This window comes from Phocoena sinus, chromosome 15 (genome assembly GCF_008692025.1).
Source record: "Phocoena sinus isolate mPhoSin1 chromosome 15, mPhoSin1.pri, whole genome shotgun sequence".
Taxonomy (NCBI): Eukaryota; Metazoa; Chordata; class Mammalia; order Artiodactyla; family Phocoenidae; genus Phocoena; species Phocoena sinus.
Window position 1 is genome coordinate 81,350,332 of NC_045777.1, and position 23,729 is coordinate 81,374,060.

Sequence of the window (23,729 nt, forward strand, 5' to 3'; positions counted from 1 at the left end):
ATTCAGCGTTTTGGCTTTCACGCCTTGGCAGCTGACTAGGGGAATGAGTTAACACTGCTTCCTGGGACCTAGACTCTGATATGCCATCAGTGTTATCCCCCTGCTTCCTTTGACTTCTCTCCAGACTCTGTAATCAGATTTGCCTTCTCATAACAGGATCTTCAGGAATCTGCTCTCTTTGTACTCTGCACTATAAATATTCCTAAACTTTGCTCCTGTTCTCCTCAAAGTACTTGTCCCAGTCTCGAGTCTCTATCCTTTGACTTCCTTTGAGCCTCTATCTCAACTTTTGACACATTACTGTTCGTGTTCTAAACCACTATCCCAAGAGCCACGATGCTTTTACTTAGACGGAAGTCAAGTCTATCCTCACAACACACAAGTAAGGTTGATTAACATATAGAAGTTTGGCTAACGAAGTAAGAATCGAATAGAGAAATAATCCTAAACTGCATGAGGAGACCTGGACCCTCATTTCTGGTCTGCCATGATCATAACTAATATGGAACAACAAATGCTGAAAACAGCAACCCCCATCTGGCATTGGATAAGTTACTAAACCTCTCTTTGCTTCTGTTCTCCCATCTGTCACGCAAGAACAATACCACTCCCTCCTCAGCTCCTAAAGATGTAAGAAGAAACAAGGAAAGCGCTCCTAGTTAAAAATGAAACGAACCAAACTAATGTATTAATACTAAAAAAGTCAAAATAAAGCCCCTGATAAGCTTATAAAGATAGACATGCAGGCTTGGTATCAAATGTTAGTCATGCATCTAACCAGATAACTCCCTTAGGGGGAAAAAAGAACCTTACTATATAACCAGAAATCTGGGCTAGAAATCTGTGGCTCTAAATTAGCTCAGGCATGACCAAATTCAGTGCCGGTGCCAAGGTAGCACTGCAGATTATTCAACAACCCACCCTCCCCCCAAATCTAGAAAGAGTCGCCAGATGTTACTACCAGGAGCAAGCCATGGTAACAAGGAGCTTAAAGGTGTAAATCATTACACTTAAGGATGGCTCATCCAGACCCCCAAACCTCTGGAAAAGTTAAGTTCTCTAACAGGGCAACCCATCAGCATTCATCTCTTAGAATTGTAAGAAATCTCCCTCTGGGTAGCATTCTAAAGCCCTGCAAGATTAGGATCTGTTCCTGAACACTGGAACGTGGCTCTTTACCTGCCATTACCGTTGTGCTGTCAACCTGGGTTAACTTACCTATTTTAAATTGGTTTCTCCGTCTCACAATCCAGGATGGGCACAAGCCAGAAGGAAGAAAGGTACCCCTTCATGTTGAGTCTAGCTTGCTCTACCTCTTTCCTGTTTGCCCTCCACTTACATGAAGTTCCCTTTCAAGGTGTCTATCATTCTCTGGCCCCTTAAATCTCTAACCCCCACCCGACCCCAGTTTCCTTCAATTCTCCCCACTTTCGGATCGCCTCGCCTCCTTTAGGGAGTTTCTCCAGTTCTCACGCTGTCTTTCCTTTCCCCTGCATCGCGACTCCAATCGTTTTTTGTCGCCCCTGACCCTTCGCCTTCCCCGTGACACCCCTGCAGCAGACGACCCTCTCGGCACATCCTGCGCGTCCCAGGCCTCCCCACCGCCCCCGACCTCGGCTCTGTCCCTTCGCCCCGGGTCCCCCGCTGTCCTCAACGCCAACTCTCCGCCGCTCCTTCCCGGTCCTCCCCCCGCGCCGGTCCACTCACAGGAGGCCGGAGCAGGTGGTGCAGACGAAGCTGCCCACGGTGATATCCACGTAGGTGACCCCGCGCTGGGCGCACTCGAAGCAGTGGCGGTTCCCGGCCTGGCTGCAGCCTCCCAGCTCCCGCACCCGGCGACACCACACCTCCGAGGCCGCCTCCGCCTCCGCCTTTCCCCCGCCGACCCCGCCACCCGGCCCTGGGCCCTTCTTCGCTGCCATCACCATGGCTGCTCAACCACTCGGACCTCCTCCCTGCAAGTCAGCAATCGCCCCTTCAACCACTGCCGCCTTCCCGCCTCCTCAGCCGCCCCCGCACGCCCGGCTCCCCAGACAGAAGCTAGGGAGCCGGCGGCAGCCGCGCGAGACTCCTCAACCCCCTGCTTCTCCTGTCCTGCACGCTGATTGGCTAGCCTCCTCCACCTCCTCACTCTGATTGGCCCGGCATTGGACGGCCTCGAGTTGCGGGAGCTGCCAACGCCACGCCCCACTGCCTTCAGACCTCAGGCCTCTCGGATTGGGCTGCTGAGACCCTGGCTGCGAGAACTGTGCGTGCTCTCTCCTTGTTCCCGCCCCCTCTCGCCACTGCCTCCAGGGCTGACCGCCTCCCACACTCGATTGGTGAGTCTTCGGAACTTGGCTCCGACGATAACTCTGATTGGCTGTCGAGGCTGCAAAGATTGCTTTCGAGAAAGAGTGGGTGTCCTGCGCGTGCGCAGCTATGGTCCTCGGGAGGGATGATGTTAATTCCCGCTAAATTTCAAAAGACTAGTTTCAGCTAGACTGTGCCGAGAGGAACGCAAAGCCGAAGGGAAGTGGCCAAGTGAGGGGCCAAAGAGAGGGAGAAAAGACGGGAGCTCTCAGAGTAAGGAAGGGAGAAGGAGAGGGAGTGCTTTATAAACGCTATATATGTATATATTTTTTACTCCTACCCTATGCTGTAGGAAATCTCATTTTACAGAGAGTCTTAGGTATACAACTTAGGTAGGTCACACGACTGATTCGTGGCCCAGCCAGGGTTCTGTTCTGGGACGTCTGACTTTAGAAGCCCTGCTTTTAACCACCACCCTATCCGTGGAACAGTATTTGAGCATTCATTTGACACTTATTGAGTAGTTTACTAGGTTTCAGGAACTGTTGTAGACACTTGGAATACAGCAGTGAACCAACCAATCAAAATTCCTATCCTCATGGAATTTACATTCTAGTAGGAGAGGCAGACAATAAACAAAGAATCATCAGCTCTGGTAAGTTCTATGCAGAGAACCAAAGTAAGGTATTGTAAAAGAGAGTGACTTAGATATTTCAGATTGGTCAGGGGACCGTCTCTGAAGCAGTGATATTTAAAGCTGAGACCTGAGTAACAGAAAAGGAGCAACCCAGGCAGAAGGAAAAGCAAGTTCGAAGGCCCTAAAGCATGAGGAAGCTTGGTGTGTGGAAGCAGCAAAGAACAAAGCAGGTTGGAGTGTGGGGGGGATGAGGGGGATTATACTGGAGTGGGACCTGATCGTGTAGAACCTTCCAGACTTTAGTAAGGAACTTGGGATTTTCTTCTAAGTGTGATGGGAAGCTGTATTAGAATTAAGTCCCACTATGACAGAATACCTCACATAATCGGGGCTTAAACAAGATGAAGTTTATTTCTCTCGCGTGTAAAAGTCTAGGTAGGTGTTCCAGGGCTGGTGGGTTGCTCCACTGTGTCAGGGACCCACACTCCCTCTATCTTGTTGCTCCACAGTGCATTACCTCCCCTCCCAAGTTCACCTCATGGTCTATTCCAGCTTTAGCCATCATGTCTGTTACAGCAGCAGGAAGAACCTGTTCTTTTTAAGGACATACACACAACCTCATTGGCTCACCCTGGTCAGAATTCAGTCACATGAATTCACACCTAAGTGCAAGGAGGGACTCTGGAAAATGTTTTCTTTATTTTGGGCTTCTATGCGCTCACCTAAGCTTCAGAGGTTCTATTACTGAGGTGGAAGGGGAGAAAGGATATTAGGATAAAACCACAGCCTCTGCCACAGAAACCATTGGAAGGATTGTAGCAGGAGCAAGAGATGATCTGATGTTCAGTTTCAAAAAAAAAATCATTCTGTCTGCTATAGCAGAAATGGTTACAGTGGGGATGATTGAAACTAGGGCAATTAAGAAGTGAGTTCAGCAGTCAGGGTGAAAGGTGATGGTGGCAGAGACTAGGGTTGTAGGAGTAGGTTGGAGAGTAATGGATTGATTCAGGGAATGTTTTGGAGGTAAAATCCATGGGATTTGTCAATGGATTACATGTGGGAGGTGAGGGAAAGAGGAATCAATGGCAACCTCTCTAGAGAAGCACTGTCCAATAGATCTCTCTGTGATGATGGAAATGTTCTGTATCTGACTGTCCAGTATGGTAGCTACTAGCTACGTGTGGCCATTGAGCACTTGAAATGTGGCTAATAAAGCTGAGAACCTGAATCTTTTATTTTACTTTATTTTAATTAATTAAAATTTAAATTGAAGTGGTCACATGTGGTTAGTGGCTACCATATTGGACAGGGCAGCTCTAGATTTTTGTTTTGAGCAACTGGGTGGCTTATGGTGCCATTTATTGACAAAAAAATGGAGACTGTAGCAGAAGAAGGTTAGGGGGTGCTGATAGCCAGAAATCAGTAGCTTTGCTTTGGATATATTGATTTGAGACACTTGTGAGGCCTCCAAGTAGTTGATCAAGTAGGCAGGTGGATATATAGTTTGGATTTGCAGGTGAGGCCAGAAGTGAAAATGTAGGTTTAGGAGTCATCAGTGTACAGGAGCTAGTTAAAGCCATGAGACTGGGTGAGGTTGCTTAGGTGCAGCATGTAGACAGAGAAGAGGGCCCAGAACTAAGCTCTGGGCACCCCGATGTGTACTTGGTTTCATGTCTCGAGTTATCACAGCCACAAATGCACTTAAACGCTGCCCCCACCCTGCCCCCCAGAAAAAAAGATGACACCAAGTCACATCCAGATATGCAGCTGTGACATCTCGGACCACTTTAAACATTCCTTCTGGAGTTCACAGTTTCGAAGTGCTGCCCATTCCTCCTGTATTTCCTGTTAGCCGAGGGTTATTTCTTACTATCCTGAAACCTTGAACAAATTGGTAGTCTTAGCTACCACAAACCCTGGTGTACAGGATAGTCGTGGGGAAGGAAAATTAGAACGTTAATATGCACTGTGATCGTTTTCGGTTAATTTGTGCCACTGGGTGTGGTGGTGCAAGGAGGCAACCTCCTCTGCCCCTCCCAAACCCTATCGGGGAGTAACAACCCCATTTCCCCTGTATAATCAGAGCGCAGCTAGCACGGGAACACCCTTTTCTGCCATTAGCCTGTGGTGGGAGGAGTCCCAGATGGCCAGGTGGAACCCTCACCGGGTTCCCTGGTGAAAATACCTCGCCCACATGGACAGTCAAGTCCACAGAACATGAGTGATTTGGGGGATGGAAAGGAAATATTTTTAGAGATCTAAGTAATAGTGAGAGCTGCCACCTTCCACCCCCGACCCCAGCCCTTGGTTTCTGAACATCTAATATCGGCTGAGGGGGAATTGACACTGCATTTCAGTCACTGTGTGAGATCACATATCATTTTCTTTTCTTTTTTCTCCACGTATCATTTTCTACAAGGAAGTGTCCCAGCCTCACAGGTGCAGTCTCCTGGGTACTGCTAGATCTGTTTTCAGAACACCGTTTCATTGTTCTATAGGACCAGCTGCTTCTTGTGGATGGGAAATATGATCATGGCCCATGGCTGGCCAACTGTCTTATTTCTCTCACTGGGAAATGAATTTCCTGGTTGGAGAGATTTTGTCTGGACCCCCCTGTGTTATGCAAAGCCAGTAATTCCAGGGTTGGTGAAATACTCAGAGGCATGACCTGCTGGGAGAGAAAACCCAAATACAGAATAAGTGTTTCTTCCAGAATGTTTAAATGACCACACCCTCAGTGAAGGGATCTGATAGACATGACCTGCCACTACATTCCTGACAGTTTCCCAAGAAACCAGGTGCTCCATTCGGGCCTCAGGACTGTATCCAACCTCCTACTGATTTCACTTACGGTTTATAATACTTTTTTTTTTCGGTTATTTTCTTCATTTTTTCTAGGTAGAGATCCCCTGATATTCAAATAGTGACAGTTTTAACTTCTTTTGATTTTTTAAAATCTCTAATTACTTTCTCTTGTGTAATTTGGTTTTTGAGCATCTAGAGCTAGTTAAATAATAGTGGATATCTTTTCTCCTTCTTTAAGGAGAGAAATGTCAGAAGAAACTCTACAAGAAAGCTGTAGCTGCCCTGGCTGTGACCGTCTGCCTGGGTTCTGGTGGTTTGGTACTTCTCCTTTGCTGACTGGAGTCGTAATAGCATGGACTAGGGCAAAGCGTGTAAAGCTTTAAAAGGGGTCTTCGCAAAGTATTACCAGTGCCCTTTGATGTACCTTGGGAAGGGCTGGGAGCTGGCAGGTGGGCCATAGGCAGAATGTGAGGTGGGGCGTGCTTACTGCTGGCTGTAGAGTAAGGAGGGGGCACACAGCCCAGCAGGCAATGGAGAGGCGTGGCTCCACGGTGACCCATACACCAGTCAACGTCTTAAAGGTCTTAATTTCTTGCGTTGGATGCTTACTTATTTTATTTTAATTTTTTATTAATTGAGGCTAAAAACATTTCATATAAGCACTGTTTTAGGGAATTCCCTGGCGTTCCAGCAGTTAGGACTCGGCGCTTTCACTTTGGGGGCCCGGGTTCGATCCCGCAAGCTGCGGCCAAAAAAAAAAAATTTTTTTTTAAAAGCACTGTTTTAGCTGTATCTCATAGATTCTGTAAGGTTGTGGTTTTGTTATTTTCTAAATATTCTGCATTTTGATTTGTACTTCTTTATTGACTCAAGTTTCTTTTAAAGAAATATATGTAGAAGCTACAGAACTTTTCTACAACAAATCTGTAGCTGGTATGAATAACCTCCCTTCTTCACCAGCCGGTTCATGTTCCCTTTGCCTTCAGCCTGAAAAAAAAAAAAGGAGTTCTTTTAAAAGAGAACAATAAAAAAATATTCAGGTCATAGGGACATTTTTTTTCTCTTAGTTTTAATCTTAATGTTTAGTGATACTACACAGTGATCAGAGAATGATGGATGTGTATTAGTTCTGTTTTTTCAAACTTAACAAGGCTTTCTTTGTAGCCTAATATATAGCCAAGTTTTGTGAATTTTCTCTGGGTACCTGAAACTAAGGTGTGTTTGATAATATCAGACCTACCTTATTATGCTGTTGAGTTCATCCAACTCCGTTTACTTACTTATAGAGTTTTTCATAATGTAAAGTGTCTCTCTCTCTCTCTCTCTCTCTCTTTTTTTTTTTTTTGGCTGCACCATGTGGCATGCGGGATCTTAGTTCCCCGACCAGGGATCCGAGCCCTCGTCCCCTGCAGTGGAAGCACGGAGTCTTAACCACTGGACCACCAGGGATGTCCGGTAAAGTCCCTCTTTTACCTTGCTACCCCAGAGAGAGAGAGAGGGCCTCATGCCAGGACTTGCCAGTCTGACTGTCATTCACTCCAACTCTTCTGTTTCTCTGAGTTAAACTGGGTCCAGGAAGCACCTCTCTGACCTACTCAGTTCCCCATCTCAAATACCTGAGACAGACCCTCAAGGGCTTTTGCGCACCATGGTATGCCCCTCATCCTTGAGAAATGTATTGTCCTGGCTCTCTTTTTTTTTTTTTGCGGTACGCGGGCCTCTCACTGCTGTGGCCTCTCCCATTGCAGAGCACAGGCTCCGGACGCACAGGCTCAGCGGCCATGGCTCATGGGCCCAGCCACTCCGCAGCATGTGGGATCTTCCTGGACCGGGGAACGAACCCGTGTCCCCTGCATCGGCAGGCAGACTCTCAACCTCTGCGCCACCAGGGAAGCCCCTGTCCTGGCTCTTTTTGAGATCCGCAATAGCAGTGACCTTGCTACCCTTCCTTCCACACACACCTCCTCTAGAACTCCACCACTTTCGGCAGCCATTCCATTGGAATTGTGGTTTGAAGCTGGAGCTAGTTGATTGTTTTGCTGAAATTGGAATTTGTGCTTTTGTTTCTTATTCTCTCCATTGCTCTTGGATGGTTGCGAGAAGGTAGAGAGGAAATGCTGCCTTTATGCTACCATCTTCAAAATGAAACTGTCTATGGGCTTTTGATTGAATAATGCTGAACCAGTTCACTTCTAGGTAGTACTAGCATACTACAAGGAACCATCTGTGAATCTGGCTAGAGTCTTTTTACCTTCGTTTACCTCGTCATAGGGGACTCCCTCCCAAATGGGCCAAGTGAAAACATATGTGACAGGGGAGGGGAGAAGCATACAAAGTTGTAAACAATGTCTCAGGTAACTTACTTAGGCCTTCAGAATCTGGAGTCTACTTAGTTATGGAAGGCTCTGGGTTGCCCCATTCTGAGGCGAGATGGATAAACAGTGCTCAGTTCAGGTTTCATGGTAAATTTCTATCCCCGGTATTTACACCAGACTTCAGGAGCATAATAGAAGATGCTTCCCGAAAGGAGAATAGTTATCTGCTGAAATGTCATCTCACTTCAAACCCTCAGGAGCCCCACTGTGATGCTCTGTTGGCCATGCCAAAGTTCAGTGGACTAGACATCTCCAGCACTATGGTTGGCAAGGCCATAAGGGCATTTTGCTCTGCAGCCTGGACAAAACTTCCTTTTTTGTCCTCTCCTCCCTCGAATGGACATATTTTCAGGCCAACCGGTAAATGAGTCTAAGAAGGAGTCCTAAGCAGGCTCACTCTACGCAAGTTGGCCGTGGGCCCATCCGAGCTCACAGATTCTTCTAAGGAAATCCGCCCCGTCTTCCCATGGCCCACACTGAGTGGGCAGCCCACTGTAGCAGTAGAATTTTGTGCTTAGGGTCACTGACCGCAACTGATGGGAAAGGTGGGAAGACCCATGATCCTAAGACAGACAAATCATACCATGACCTGTGACCTTTAAAGTTGTCTGCTGTGAGGAGACAAGCAAGGACATTTCAGCTCTGCCCATGATGGAGTAACAGGGACTGCATTCACCCTCCCACTTAAATGACTTAAGAATGGGCAAAGGGGAATTCCCTGGCAGTTCAGTGGTTAGGACTCCACACTCTCACTGCTGAGGGTCCGGGTTCAATCCCTGGTCTGGGAACTAAGATCCCACAAGCCGCGGGGTGCAGCCAAATTGAAAAAAAAAAAAAAGGCAAAGTATATAAAACAATTGTTTTCAGATATTGGACAGTGGGCAGCACAGGACATTGATACCTGAGAAAAGGGAAAAGAACGAGGTCAGCCCTATCATTGCCCCAGCTTGCCGTCTGGATAGAGTTCCCAGGCTGCAGTACAAGAAGGGGGACCTGACACACAGCCCACTGGGTTCCCTGAGTTGAGGAGATAGAGCTTAGGCCAAGAGAGCTTGAGTTTACAGGGCAAAGTATTGGAAGGAGAGCTGCACAGAGACAGAGAAAGAAGTCCTGAAATCTTCAGAGGGTTCCTCTTGAGTCTTTGGCTGAGTACTTATCATCACGTGTGGATGAAGAAACTACTCAAGGCTGGATACTGAACCACCAGAAAGGAACAGGTGAAACACTTTCTAGAGAGCACACAAGTCTAGGAATATTTCACATTCCTAACAGCCAGAATGGAAAACCTCATAATACACAAGGCATTGAGAGTACTCCGAAAGGTATTTGCTAAATAGTACTGTAGCCAAATTAGTCCTAGACTAAAGACTGCTTTGGTCCCCACTGACAAATCTTAAAAGCAAGCCTTGAAAAAAAATTACAAACTATTTCCAAATAGCTTAGCTGCATCCCAACAGAGAAGCCAAAAATATTTAAAGGAATACAAAGAAATTCAGCACCCAGATGTAAAATTCACGGTGTCTGACATCTAATATAAAAAGAATCAGATGTGAATTCTCTGGCGGTCCAGTGGTTAGGACTCCACGCTTTCACTGCCAAGGGTGCGGGTTCGATCCCTGGTCGGGGAACTAAGGTCCCACAAGCCATGCAGCATGGAAGAAAAAAAAAAGTATCAGTGATTCAAAAAAGCAGGAAAACAACCCATAGTGAGACAAGAAAATCAAACAATAGAGACAGACCCAGAAATGACACAGATGATAGAATTAGTAGACAAGGAGAGCAAAACGGCTGTTCAAAATATATATCTTATGTTGAAGAAGGTAGAGGAAAGTATGAGCATGATAAGAGGAAATAAAGAGGATATAAAAAGGCCCAAATCTAAGTTCTAGAAATGACAAATAAAATGTCTGAGATGAAAAGTATGGTGAATGGGGTAAACAGTGGACTAGACACTACAGAAGAAAAGATTATGAACTTGAAGTCATACCAATAGAAACTACTGAAAATGAAATACAGGGGGGAAAAAGGATGGGGAAAACACCCACAAACAAACAGAACCCCAGTAAGCTGTGGCACAACTTCAAGTGCACCCCTCAGGAACTGGTGGCAGCAGGTACCTCTGGAAGTGGGGTTAATATAGAGACTAAAAATAAGATGTGAGATTTAATTGAAAGTCAGTTTACAAAAGCATTAGACTCAACAACAAAAAGAAAAACCACCCAGTTTAAAAGACGAGCAAAGGACTTGATTAGACATTTCTCCAAAGAAGATATATGAAAAGCCATAAGCACATGAAAAGATGGTCAGTATATCATTAGTCATTAGGAAATGCAAATCAAAACCACTTCACCCCCACTAGGATGACTATAATTTTTCAAGAAAAGGAAAGATAAAAGTGACAGTTGTCAGAGAGGATGGGTAGAAATTGGAACCCTTGTACACTGCTGATGGACAGCCACTGTGGAAAACAGTTTGACAGTTCCTCACAAAGGTAAATATAGAATTACCATATGACTCAGTAGTTCCACTCCTAGGTACAGGCGTACCTCGGAGATATTGTGGGTTTGGTTCTGGACCACCAAAATAAAGCGAATATCACAGTAAAGTGAGTCACACAAATTTTTCGGTTTCCCAGTGCATATAAAAGTTATGTTTACACTATACTGTAGTCTCTTAAGTGTGCAATATCATTGTGTCTAAAAAACAATGTATATACTTTAATTTAAAAATACTTTATTGCTGAGACTTCCCTGGTGGTCCAGTGGCTGAGACTCCACGCTCCCAATGCAGGGGGCCCGGGTTCGATCCCTGGTCAGGGAACTAGATTCCACGTGACACAACTAAGAGTTTGCATGCTGCAACTAAAGATCCCACGTGCCGCAACTAAGACCCGCCTGGCGCAGCCAAATAAATAAATAAATATTTTTTTAAAAAGAGGGGGTGAGAAACATTTTTAAAAAATACTTTATTGCTAAAAATGCTAACCATCATCTGAGCCCTCAGCAAGTCATAATCTTTTTGCTGGTGGAGGGTCTTGCCTCAGTGTGGATGGCTGCTGACTGATCAGGGTGATGGTTACTGAAGACTGGGGTGGCCGTGGCGGTCGCTTAAAGTAAGACAGCAGTGACGTTTGCCACATTGATTGACACTTCCTTCCACAAATGATTTTTTTTTTGTAGCCTGCAATGCTGTTTGACAGCATTTTACCCAGAGTAGAACTTCTTTCAAAATTGGAGTCAATCCTTTCAAACCCTGCCGCTGCTTTATCAACTAAGTTTAGGTAATATTCTAAATCCTTTGTTGTCGTTTCAACAGTCTTCACAGCATCTGCACCAGGAGTAGTTTCCACCTCAAGAAACCACTTTCTTTGCTCATCCAGAAGAGAAAACTCCGCATCCATGAAAGTTTTATCGTGAGATTGTAGCCATTTGGTCACATCTTTAGGCTCCCCTTCTAAATCTAGTTCTCTTGCTCTTTCACATCTGCAGTTACTTCCTCCACTGAAGTCTTGAGTCGTCCATGAGGGTTGGAATCAACTTCTTCCAAACTCCTGTTAATGTTGGTATTTTGACCTCTTCTAATGAATCATGAATGTTCTTCATGGTGAATCCTTTCCAGAAGGTTTTCAGTTGACTGCCAAGATCCATCAGAAGAATCACTATCTCTGATAGCTATAACCTTAAGAAATGTATTTCTTAAATAATAAGACTTTACTACTATATATAAAATAGATAACCAACAAGGACCTACTGTATAGCACAGGGAACTATACTCAATATTTTGTAATAACCTATAAGGGAAAAGAATCTGAAAAAGAAGATATATATCTGAATCACTGTGCTATACCCCTGAAACTAACACAACATTGTAAATCAACTATACTTCAATAAAATTTAAAAAAAACAAAGCAAAGGGAAGAAAATAAGACTTGAAAGTCAAAATGACTCCTTGAACCATGGGCTGGATGTTATGTTAGCAGGCATGAAAACATTAATCTTGTGGTCCATCTCCATCAGAGCTCTTGGGTGACCGGGTACATTGTCAATGAGCAGTAATATTTTGAAAGAAATCTTTTTTTCTGAGCAGTAGTTCTCAACAGTGGGCTTAAATATTCAGTAAACCATGTTGTAAACAGATGTGCTGTTATGCAGGCTTTGTTGTTCCATTTATAGAGCAGGGTAGATTTAGCCTAATTCTTTATTTATTTTTATTTATTTATTTTGGATGCATTGGGTCTTCGTTGCTGCATGTGAGCTTTCTCTAGTTGCGGTGAGCGGGGGCTACTCTTCGTTGTGGTGCGCGGGCTTCTCACTGCAGTGGCTTCTCTTGTTGCGGAGCACAGGCTCTAGGCGCGTGGGCTTCAGTAGTTGTGGCACGTGGGCTCAGTAATGTGGGCTCCGGAGCACAGGCTCAGTAGTTGTGGCGCACGGGCTTAGTTGCTCTGCAGCATGTGGGATCTTCCCAGACCAGGGCTCGAACCTGTGTCCCCTGCATTGACAGGCTGATTCTTAACCACTGTGCCACCAGGGAAGCCCATGGAGACAACTTTTTTCCTTCAACGTCCTGAACCAACCTCTGCTAGCTTCAGATTTTTCTTCTGCAGCTTCCTAGCCTTTCTCAGCCTTCGCAGAATTGAAGAGAGTTGGAGCTTTGCTCTGAATTAGGCTTTGGCTTAAGGGAATGTTGTGGCTGGTTTGATCTTCTGTACAGATCATAAAACTTTCTCCATATCAGCAGTAAGGCTGTTTTGCTTTCTTATCATTCATATGATCACTGAACTAGCACTTTTAATTTCCTTCCAGAACTTTTCCTTTGCATTTACAACTTGGCTAACTGTTTGATGCAAGAGGCCTAGCTTTTGGTCTGTCTTGACTTTCGGCATGCCTTCCTCATTAAGCTTAATCATTTCTAGCTTTTGATTTAAAGTGAGAGACATGTGACTCTTCCTTTCACTTGATCACTCAGAGGCCATTGTAGGGTTATTAATTAGCCTAATTTCAATATTGTTGTCTTAGGGAATAGAGGGACCCCAGAAGAGGGAGAAAGGTGGGGGAATAGCCAGTCAGTGGAGAAGTCAGAACACACACAGCATCTATTGCTTACGTTTGTTGTCGTATATGAGCGCGGTTCGTGGTGCCCTGAAACAATTACGATAGTAACATCAAAGATCACACATCACTGTAACAAATATAAAAATAAGGAAAAGCTTGAAATATTTCGAGAATCACTAAACTGTAATTTAGAATTCAGAGTAACATAGAGACATGACGTGAGCAAATGCTGTTGGAAAGATGATGCAGATAGACTTGCTCAGTGCAGCGTTACCACAAACCTTCAATTGGTAAAACAAAACAGAACAAAACCAAAAAAACCCCATATCTGTGAAGTGCGGTAAAATGAGGTGTGTCTGTATACACCCAAAAGGATTGAAAACAGGTACTCAGACAAATACTTGTACACAAATGTTCACAGCAGCATTATTCACAATAGGCAAAAGGTGGAAACAACCCAAATGTCCATCAGTGGTTGAATGGATAAAGAAATTGTGGTACATACCTATGATGGAATATTGTTCAGCCATAAAAAGGAATGAAGTGCCGTCACATGTGACAGTGTAGGGAAATCTCAAAAACCTAATGCTAAGTAAAAGAGTTCAGATACAAAAGGGCACAAGTTGTATGATTCCATTTATAGGAAATGTCCAGAATAGATAAATCCATAGAGACAGAAAGCATGTTGGTGGCTGGGTCTGGGGGAGACGGGAATGAGGAGTGATTGTTTAAGGTCTGTGAGGCTTTCTCTGGGGGTGATGAAAATGCTTTAGAACCAGATAGACACTGTGAATGTACTAAATGCCCCTGAATTGTATACTTTATAATGGTTAGTTGTATGTTATGTGAATTTCACCTTAATTTATAAAAAAGACATTAGACAACTAGGTTCCGTTCCCCTTTAGGGCCCACAGGTAGGTGACTGCCCCTTCTCTACCTCGAAAGAACACTGGAAGTTTATTCCTGGAGAAGGTAAAACAGAAGGTTTCTGGACTGTGGGATCCAATCCCAGTTGAAGGTGAAGGTACCTTATTGAAAATATGGGGATTTAAAGAAAGCTAAAGTGCACCAAATGTTGGGACACCAAGCCCACCTCCGCCCCCGACCTCAGCTCCCGAAATGCTGGTAGCCGGCCTTTATCCTCCAGACAGAAGCTTAAAAGTATATTTTGAAATATGACTAGCCCAAAAGAAATATTTTCTGAAATATGACTAGCCGAAGAGAATAGACTTAAAGACATTGAGTTTGGAGTTTCTCCATGGAAATGGTTGAGCTGGATCACCCTACAGTGAACCCCACAGGCAGAAAGCCCCACCCAGGCACACAGAGCTGCCAATCACCTTTTAGTACTCACTGCGGTGCCCTGCTAAGGATCACTGGTATTTCTGAGGGAAACACCTTGTATGAAAGGCATAGATACAAAAACAAACAAAAAACCAAAACCGAAAACAGAAATAAGCAACCTGAAAGAAACAGATACAATGCAGAGAGAAGATTTTACAAAACCCCATAATTAATATCCTTAGAGAGATAAGATACTACTTTCATGAAACAAAAATAAGATGCTTTTTTAAAAAGAATAGTCAGAGAATGAGAAAGAAATGTTGGAAATTAAAAATATGAAAAAATATGAGAAGAGAAAAAAACAGAGGGAAAAGTGTAACTGAAAAAATTTAAGAAATTTCCCAGAATAGAAGAGAATGAGTTTCTAGATATAAAGGGCCTATCAAGTGTCCCAACACAACTGAGAAAAACCAAGAACCTCACCAAGGCTCATCCTTGTGAAACTGAAAATAGTGGAGATTAAATATATGTATTTAATACATATATATTTCTAAGGATACAAACAAATGGTCCAAATTAGTGTTTATAATAGCACCTCTGGAAGCTAGAAGGCAAAGGAGCAATGCATTAAAAATTCTGTCAGAAAATAATTTCCAACCTGCAATTCCATACACAGCTAACCTGCAATTATGAATTACTCTGGAATAAAGGCATATTCGTTAATTCAAGGTTCGGATGCAAGCGACAGAAAACCCAAAACAATAGTTACAATTTTCTTTCTTTCTCACATAAAAATCCAGGTCACTAGAGTGGTTCTGTTCCATGAAACTCTCAGCAACGCAGGTTCATTCCAGCCCTCACTCTGCCATGCCCAGAGTGTGGGCTTCATCCTCATGGTCCAGGATGGTAGCATCTGAGCACCAGCCACCAGATGGAGAAAGGGATGATGAAGAAGGAGCAAGGGGCATTTGCCAGCTATGTCTTCAGGAAGTTTCTCAGAAGCTGCTAAATGACACTTCTGCTTACATCCCATTGGTCAGAATTTGGCCACATGGCCACACGAAGCTGCAAGGGAGGCTGGAAATGTAGAAATAAAGACTTGATTTTGGGGCTTCCCTGGTGGTGCAGTGGTTGAGAGTCTGCCTGCCGATGCAGGGGACACGGGTTCATGCCCCGGTCCGGGAAGATCCCACATGCCGCAGAGCGGCTGGGCCTGTGAGCCATGGCCGCTGAGCCTGCGCGTCCGGAGCCTGTGCTCCGCAACGGGAGAGGCCACAACAGTGAGAGGCCCGCGTACCGCAAAAAAAAAAAAAAAAAAAAAAGACTTGATTTTGGATGATCTTGTGCCCAGCTAAAAACTATATTACTAAGGAAAAACAGAAGACAGACGTGTGGAATAAGTAGCAGTCTCTGCTACACAGTCGTGGACATTGCCTGAGCACTCTTTTTCAGAAGCTACTTGTATACAGTTGTCCCTCAGTATATGCAGGGGATTCAGTCCAGAACCGTCCCTACCAAAAATCCATGATGCTCAAGTTCCTTATATAAAATGGTATAGTATTGTTGGCCCTCCATATCCGTGGGTTCTGTGGAGGGTCAGCTGACCAAAGTGAAGGGCTAAAGCAAGAAAGAGGAAGACTTTGGATCCATGAGTAAGGGTCCAACACCAGAAAGATAAAGGGACTCCCCGGGGTGTTGATTAAAGGAGATTCCAAGATGACAGCTGAGCTACAGGCCTAAATGGCAGCCAGCCCAGAGTAAAGAAGGTCAGATGGTTCTAGTAGGGATTTCTTTAAGAAGATGAAACTGACAGAAGACCTCATAATTCACCTTCACCTGGCAGGTACAGCAACGTACCTTTACTTCTGTGACAGTCTATTCCATATGTTTGAATATAATGAGAAGACATTTATGTATCAGGGGTTCAATTAGGAATAAATGCTTAGAAAACTAGGCAAACGAAAAGATGAGGCAATTATGAACTCCAAGGCAATGAACTCCAAGGAAAACATGTGGGAAAGTAATAACATTATAACATATGGCTCAGTTGTGAATAGCATTTACATAGTTATAAAATTATAATCCTAAATATCTTTCTAACTAAAATTCCAAATGTATATTTGGAGCATGGTGACATGGGGTGTGTGTAGGGGGTGGGTGGGCGTGGAGACTGGGTAATGGAAGAGAGCTAGATCTCCTTGTCCCACAGTGGTAAGTCAATAGATAATGGTTAAAACTGGAAAAATCAAGAATTCTAAATATAGCCATATTATTTGGAAATATGGAGATAAATACCAAGTACCAAAATAATCAGCTGAAGAACTGAAAAAGTGCTTACTTCCGAAGAGCTGGAAATAAAGAAGGGTTGAAAGGATTCTTCCATTTTTTTTCTAACAAGCCTTTGGAAGTATCTAACTCTTTAAATTATGTACACGCCAAACTTTATTAAACATAAAACATAAATTTTTAAAAAGAAAAGGTAATCAGATTCTCTTTCTTGGGCTCTTCAGGTGAGAAATGTGGAATCAGATGGTAGGAGACAAACACTAACAGGAGTGGTAGACAGTGGCTAAGCCACACAATCTGGGATAGAAGAAAATCCACAAATTCCTATTCCCAGAGTTCTCCTGGACTCCACACTTCCTTGGGTTTCAATTTACATGAAGCCTGATCCCACTAGAGCCTCAGATCTGGGAGACTTCGTCTCTCTCATCAATGTTTCCCTTACCTGAGCTTTGTGAACTCTTGTTTCTTGCAATGAAAAAAAGCCCTGCTAAAATAGAGATATGCAGTGCTTCCAAAACTCCTTATTAGGTGAAAGGGTATAAAATGTAACAACTTGTCCTTCATGGTCTCCCCCGGCCCCTTCATTTTGAAGGAGAGATTCCATTATACTTTGACCTCCTAAGAACTTCACTGATGTGGCAGGTCCTTTTATTTCTGCAAATTTTCGCTCACACCCCCATTACATTCATGTCTCAAGAAGACAACAAAGATGCTTGTTCCTTCGTAATGTCCCAGGCCAATCAGCATGATATCATCAATGTAGCAGATTAAGGTGACATTCATGGAAGAGCAAATTAGTGTGATCAAGCATCCCTGTTTGCTAGGGACCCAGGGGTTTCCTGGGATGCAGAACTTTCAGACAGCCCTGGGCAAACCCGATAGTTGGTCATCTTTGCTAAGATGGACTAGGTCCCTGTGAAGATATGCTGTTCTACCTGCCAGTGGAAGAGAAATAGCCTCTGCTGGTATGGGTAAAGAGATCAGGAAAAAAAAATTTTTATCATGTATCAATTAATTAAGTTTGAGGTAGCCCTCCATTATTTTTCAAGTCCTGTCAACCTTTGGTACCAACCAGCCTGGAGAATGGAATGGTGCTTTAGCAGCCTTGCTCCAAGGTTCCCAAGCTCTAGGTCAATAACTGACTCAGGGATGTTTACGGTCAGAGGGCATGTGACTGTGTAGTGTGCTGGCTTGAGTTACATCTTTGTTTGTTAAACTAAGGAATTATTTTGCTGTACAAATCAAGCAGAACCCAGACCTGCCCATCTGTCCTGTTACTGCCCATGCCTCAAGCAGAAGCCAAAACCTCAACTCAGTGAGTTAGGCCATTTCTTGTACCAAAAGTACCACACCTACTTGGCTTTGGCCTTTTTTGTGGCCACAGCTAGGGGTGATATTCAACATATTTAGCAGCTGGTTACCACATGGCCACCAGCCAATTAGAATAGACACTGACTTTAGCACAGAGATAGATTCCAGGAGGCCAAGAGCTATGCTGGGTGTTAACCCTTTAGAAGCAGGATCAGAGGGAGGTCCAGTGGCCTGGAGGCAGGTAGATGGGGGTGAGGCATCAGGGGACTCTAGGCTGCAATTTCCCAACTGATAGGAGAGCATTTCAATCCATCAATGAGTGTGGCCACAGGCAGAAGGTCAGCCTGGCCTCAGCAGAGAACAGAGACTGGTTGGTCCACTCACTTTACTATTTATTTATTTATTTGTGATTGCGTTGGGTCTTGGTTGCTGTGCACAGGCTTTCTCTAGTTGTGGCGAGCAGGGGCTACTCTTCGTTGCGGTGTGCGGGCTTCTCATTGCAGTGGCTTCTCCTGTTGTGGAGCATGGGCTCTAGGTGCGCGGGCTTCAGTACTTGTGGCACATGGGCTCAGTAGTTGTGGCTCGCGGCTCTAGAGCGCAGGCTCAGTAGTTGTGGAGCACGGGCTTAGTTGCTCCGTGGCATGTGGGATCTTCCCGGACCAGGGCTCGAACCTGTGTCCCCTGCACTGGCAGGCGGATTCTTAACCACTGCGCCACCAGGGAAGCCCCTCACTTTGCTTTTTACACCTGCCTCCCTTTGAGTCTGCCTCCCTTTTTTTTTTTTTTTTTTGCAAATATATTCTCTTTTTATTAAACTCCAATGGTTTTGACTCTTAACGGTTTATCTTAGTAAAATCAAGCGATCAGCCACCATAGTCTAAGAATATAAACCAGGCAGTGATCTGTTGTTCATTGTTAATGCTTCTTTTCTCCTGTGATCCTGAGTCACTGACTCCTGGATGCTAGCAGTGTGGGGATTTCCGGCTAGAAGGAGGCGTCATGCAAAACAGAACCCAACGCTGGCTCTCCACAGGGAGAAAGCTTCATTACTGTAGATGCTGTAAAAGTGACACATGGAAAAGGCAGACCCCACACAAGTGGGACTCGGCATGGAATTCACTCTGTATGATAAACCACTGAGTTCTATGAAGCAAATTAAGAGTTCATTTTTAGTGACTACCCATCAATAAGAGTCTCCAGCACAGAAAGTGAATCCTTCACCCAGGCATCAGACTTCCAGGTTCTTTGTAAGCCTTTCCCCAGAGGCTCTTAAGGCGACATCTCAATAAATCTGTCATGGTCCTACTGTCTTCTTGGACCTCCCAGTCCCTGGAGAAAGTTGCCAGTTGCTGCCCTTGGGAACAGTTTGAAAACTGGAAAAGGCTGAAAAACATCCTTCTGTTCTCTTGAGTGTCTGGAAAGATGGCATCTTGGAAATTGACTCCATGAGGCAAGAGGTGCTTTCATTGTGGTTAATCACTGTCCTTGCATGTTCCTGGCTGGGACAGCTCTTCTGGTGCGCCACCCTGACCGCCCGCCCCCGCCAACAGAGAGGCTGTACTAATTAGTGTTTTCATCAGTGGTGAATTTTTCTGAAGAAGACGAGGTTTGTGTGTTGTGGGGAGGGAGGGAAGTAGCCATCAGCAGGTCACTGGTGACATACTGTCACTCCTTCTCCTTCAGTCTTGGTATTTTTTTCATCTAGGATGGTGTACCAAGAACCGTCAAGCTCTTCAGTGTCAGCTCAACAAAGTATCATCAGCCAAACTCTGTGCAGGAAGAGAAGGAAGATGGGGGCGGGGTGGGGAGGAGGGAACAGAGACAGAGACAGAGAAATAAAGGGACGAAGGAGGCAGGAAGGGAATGAAGTCATAGTCTAGCCTCCTTTATTCCATCTTTCTTGATTATGAACCCTTAGAATTCAATTCCACATAGTCACTCCTGCAACAACTCCCTAGAAAATTTCTGCAATTCATTTTGCCTGTAATTCCTCTTTTTCCTCCTCAGATTTTGCACACCATCCTTGGTTTCACAGTTTTTCCAAACTCCTATGACCAGATGTTCCTCATTAAGAGGTGACTCATCACATTTGCTTGGCAATCGTGGTGAATGAAGTAGAAATTATTTGGAGGGGCCCAGGAGACTGGGGGGTTCCATCCCTTAAGATATTGCTATTCCAACTGCCAGGATTTCAATCTTTGATAATCAAGACCTTAATTTTAACCATAGAAACCCAGGACAGTTGTGAACTTAGCAAACACTGTACTTTGGCAATTTACAATATCTTTTTTACTGTAAAATATTTGGCAGGAAAATTTCATGATAACATGTTTGAAAATATGCAAAGAATACATATTACACATATTATCTGTGATGCCTTAAAATAAATGAACACTGGTGAACCTGCCACTCAAGCTGAAAAATAGAATATGATCAATATTCACTTTAGAGAGAATATGATAAAAATTCACTGAAATTTAATTTTCAGTGGTTTCCAATAGTAAAATGGTTTCTCGTTACAGGGCCACAAAGTAGCCTTGAATATTGTTATCTGGTTCTATCCAGGTACCCTGGGTCTAAAATTTGTTCCTTCTTGATTCAAATCACCTAATGCTGTGAAAAATGTCCCTACAGTCCTTACACTCCTTATTCCCTTAGAATTCCTCTCAAGCTGTGGTTCTTAAACTCTGATGTACTTTAGGATCAGTTGGGGAAATCTGAAAAATCATGATGCCCTGCCCCTGCCCCAGAACAATTAAATCAGAATATCTATGGATGTAACCCAGGCACCCATGCTTTTTAAAGTACTTTAGGTGATCTAATGTGCTTTAAAGGAATGGCAATAATGTCCACCAAAGCTTTACTTTCAGTGGACATAATATCTGAATACCAAGACTTCATTAACTGTTTTATTAATCTATGGAATTCTAACTTCCCATTCAGGGATGTAGAAATTGTCTCTGTCTCTTCCTCCACTGTATTGCTACAGAAGATTCCATAGCTCTTCTGAGATTCTGTTGCGTGCAACTCCACTCCTGGAATAAACTTCTATGTTTGTTAGGGTAGTTTGGTATTTTCTTTGCAAGAAATAGGGCAGACTCTGAAAATATTAGGAAAAAAAAGTGTGTGGGTATACTGTGAGGATATAGGTGGGCTGGAACTGGAAATCTACCCGGAATCTGAGGTTGGGCTGGGGTCTGGTTAGTGTCTCTTCTGTGTCTCAGTAGACCTGTAACAAGAGATTGAATTACAAAACAAAACAAACTACACACAAAGAAAAGCCCAGGTCCCTATGTCCTCACTGGTGAATTCTACCAATATAGACAAGAGGATTAATACCAATTATTCACAGACTCTTCAAAAAAATAGAATAGGAAGGAATACTTTCCAAGTCATTCCATGAGACCAGTATTACCCTGATACTAAAACCAGGCAAAGACATCAAAGAAAAGAAAACTATAGACCACTATGAATATGGACACAAAAATCGTCAACAAAATATGTGCAAACTAAATCCAGAAACATATAAAAAGGATTATATAGCATGGCTAAGTGGGATTTATCTCTGGAATGCTAGATCAGTTTAACGTCCAAAACCCAATTAATGGAATACACCGTATCAGTAGGATAAAAACCAAAACCCAAAATATGACCATCTCAATAGATGCAGAAAAAGCATTTGATAAAATCTAACACTCCTTTATTATAAAAGCACTAAAAAAACTAGGATTGAAGGGAACTTCTCCAAACTGATAAAGGAAATCTGCAAAAAAACCTACAGCTAGGATCACGCTTAATAGTGAAAGACTGAATGCTTCCCCCTAAGATCAGGAACAAAACAAAGATGTCCTGTGTCACCACTTCAGTTAAAGATTATACTGGAGGTCTAGCCAGGGCGATTGGGCAAGAACGTGAAATAAAAGTCATCTAGACTGGAAAGGAAGAAGTAAAACTATCTCTGTACACAGATGGCATTATCTTGTATATCGACAATCCTTAGGAATCCACTAAAAAACTATTAGAACTACTAAATGAGTTCAGCAAGGTTGCAGGATACAAGACCAATAAACAAAAATCTAGACTATATAAAGAACTATTTATATACAATAGCAATGAACAGTCTGAAAGTGAAATTAAGAAAACAACTCAAGGGCTTCCCTGGTGACGCAGTGGTTGAGAGTCCGCCTGCTGATGCAGGGGACACGGGTTCATGCCCCGGTCCGGGAAGATCCCACATGCCGCGGAGCGGCTGGGCCCGTGAGCCATGGCCGCTGAGCCTGCGCGTCCGGAGCCTGTGCGCCGCAACGGGAGAGGCCACAGCAGTGAGAGGCCCGCGTACCGCAAAAAAAAAAAGAAAACAACTCAATTTACAATAGCATCAAAAAGAATAAAATACTTAGGAATAAATTTAACAAAAGAAGTGTAAGTTTCATATACTCTGAAACTTACAAAACATTGTTGAAAGAAATTTTAAAAAGAATGAAATAAGTGGAAAGACATTCTCTATTCATGGGTTGGAAGACTTAATATTAAGATGGCAATACTTCCCAAGTTGATCTTCAGATTCAATACAAACCCCATCAAAATTCCAGGTAGCTTCTTTGCAGAATTTGACAACCTGATTCTAAAATTCATATGGAAATTCGAGGGACTCAGAAGAGCCAAAACAATCTTGGAAAAGAAGAACAGAGTTGGAAGACTCACACTTTCTGATTTCAAAAATTGTGACAGGGACTTACCTGGCGGTCCAGTGGTTAAGACTCCACGCTCCCAATGCAGGGGACACGGGTTCAGTCCCTGGTTGGGAAACTAAGATCCCGCATACTGCACGGTGTGGCCTAAAACATAAAAAAAAAAAAAAAATTGTAACAAAGCTACCGTAACCAATACAATGTGGTACTAACATAAGGATTAGACATATAGTTCAATGGAACAGAATTGAAAGTCCAGAAATAAACCCTATATTTTTGGTAAATTGATTTTTGATAAGGGTGCCAAGAAAACTATATGGGGAAAGAATAGACTTTTCAACAAACACTAATGGGACAACTGGATAACTACATGCAAAAGAATGAAGTTGGACTCCTAACTCATACTGTATACAAAAATTAATTCAAAATGGAGCAAAGACAGAAATGTAAAAGCTAAAGCTATAAAACTCTTAGAAGAAAATATAGGCATAAATCTTTGTGACCTTGTATTTGGCAAAATTTCTTAGATATGACACCTCAAGCATTAACAACCTAAGAAAAAATAAACAAATTAGACTTCATCAAAATTAAAAACTTCTTTGTTTCAAAGGACATCATCAAAAAGCAAAAAGACAACACACAGGATAGAATGAGAGAATATTTTTGCAAATCATATATTTTGCAAAGGATAAAAGATTTGTATCTAGAATATATAAAGAACTATTACAACTCAATTTTAATAAGAGTAATAACCTAATTAAAAATGGGAAAAGGACCTGAAAAGACATTTCCCTAAAGAAGATATACAAATGGCCAATAAGCACACAAAAACATGCTCAACATCATTAGTCATTAGGGAAATGCAAATTAAAACTGCAAATTAATGAGATACCATTTCACACCCAGTAGGATGGCTATAGTAAAAAAAGATAGAAGTATCAGTAAGGATGTAGAGAAATTGGAACTCTCATACACTGCTGATGGGAATGTAAAGTGC

At 43.3% G+C, this 23,729-nt stretch overlaps 1 protein-coding gene across 4 annotated transcripts in view; it reads right to left on the bottom strand.

Moving 5' to 3' along the window:
- Positions 1 to 2,068, bottom strand: part of AGFG2 (ArfGAP with FG repeats 2) — a 21,973-nt gene extending 19,905 nt beyond the window's left edge. For 3 of the 4 annotated variants that reach the window (XM_032605607.1, XM_032605608.1, XM_032605606.1), the window contains exon 1: positions 1,708 to 2,068. In XM_032605607.1, coding sequence (XP_032461498.1) covers positions 1,708 to 1,928 — 221 coding nt within the window. In that variant the 5' untranslated portion in view covers positions 1,929 to 2,068. Of the gene's footprint in view, positions 1 to 1,218; positions 1,664 to 1,707 lie in introns of those variants that run through there. The other variant, XM_032605609.1, reaches the window with a different exon arrangement.
- Positions 2,069 to 23,729: the final 21,661 nt, after the last annotated feature.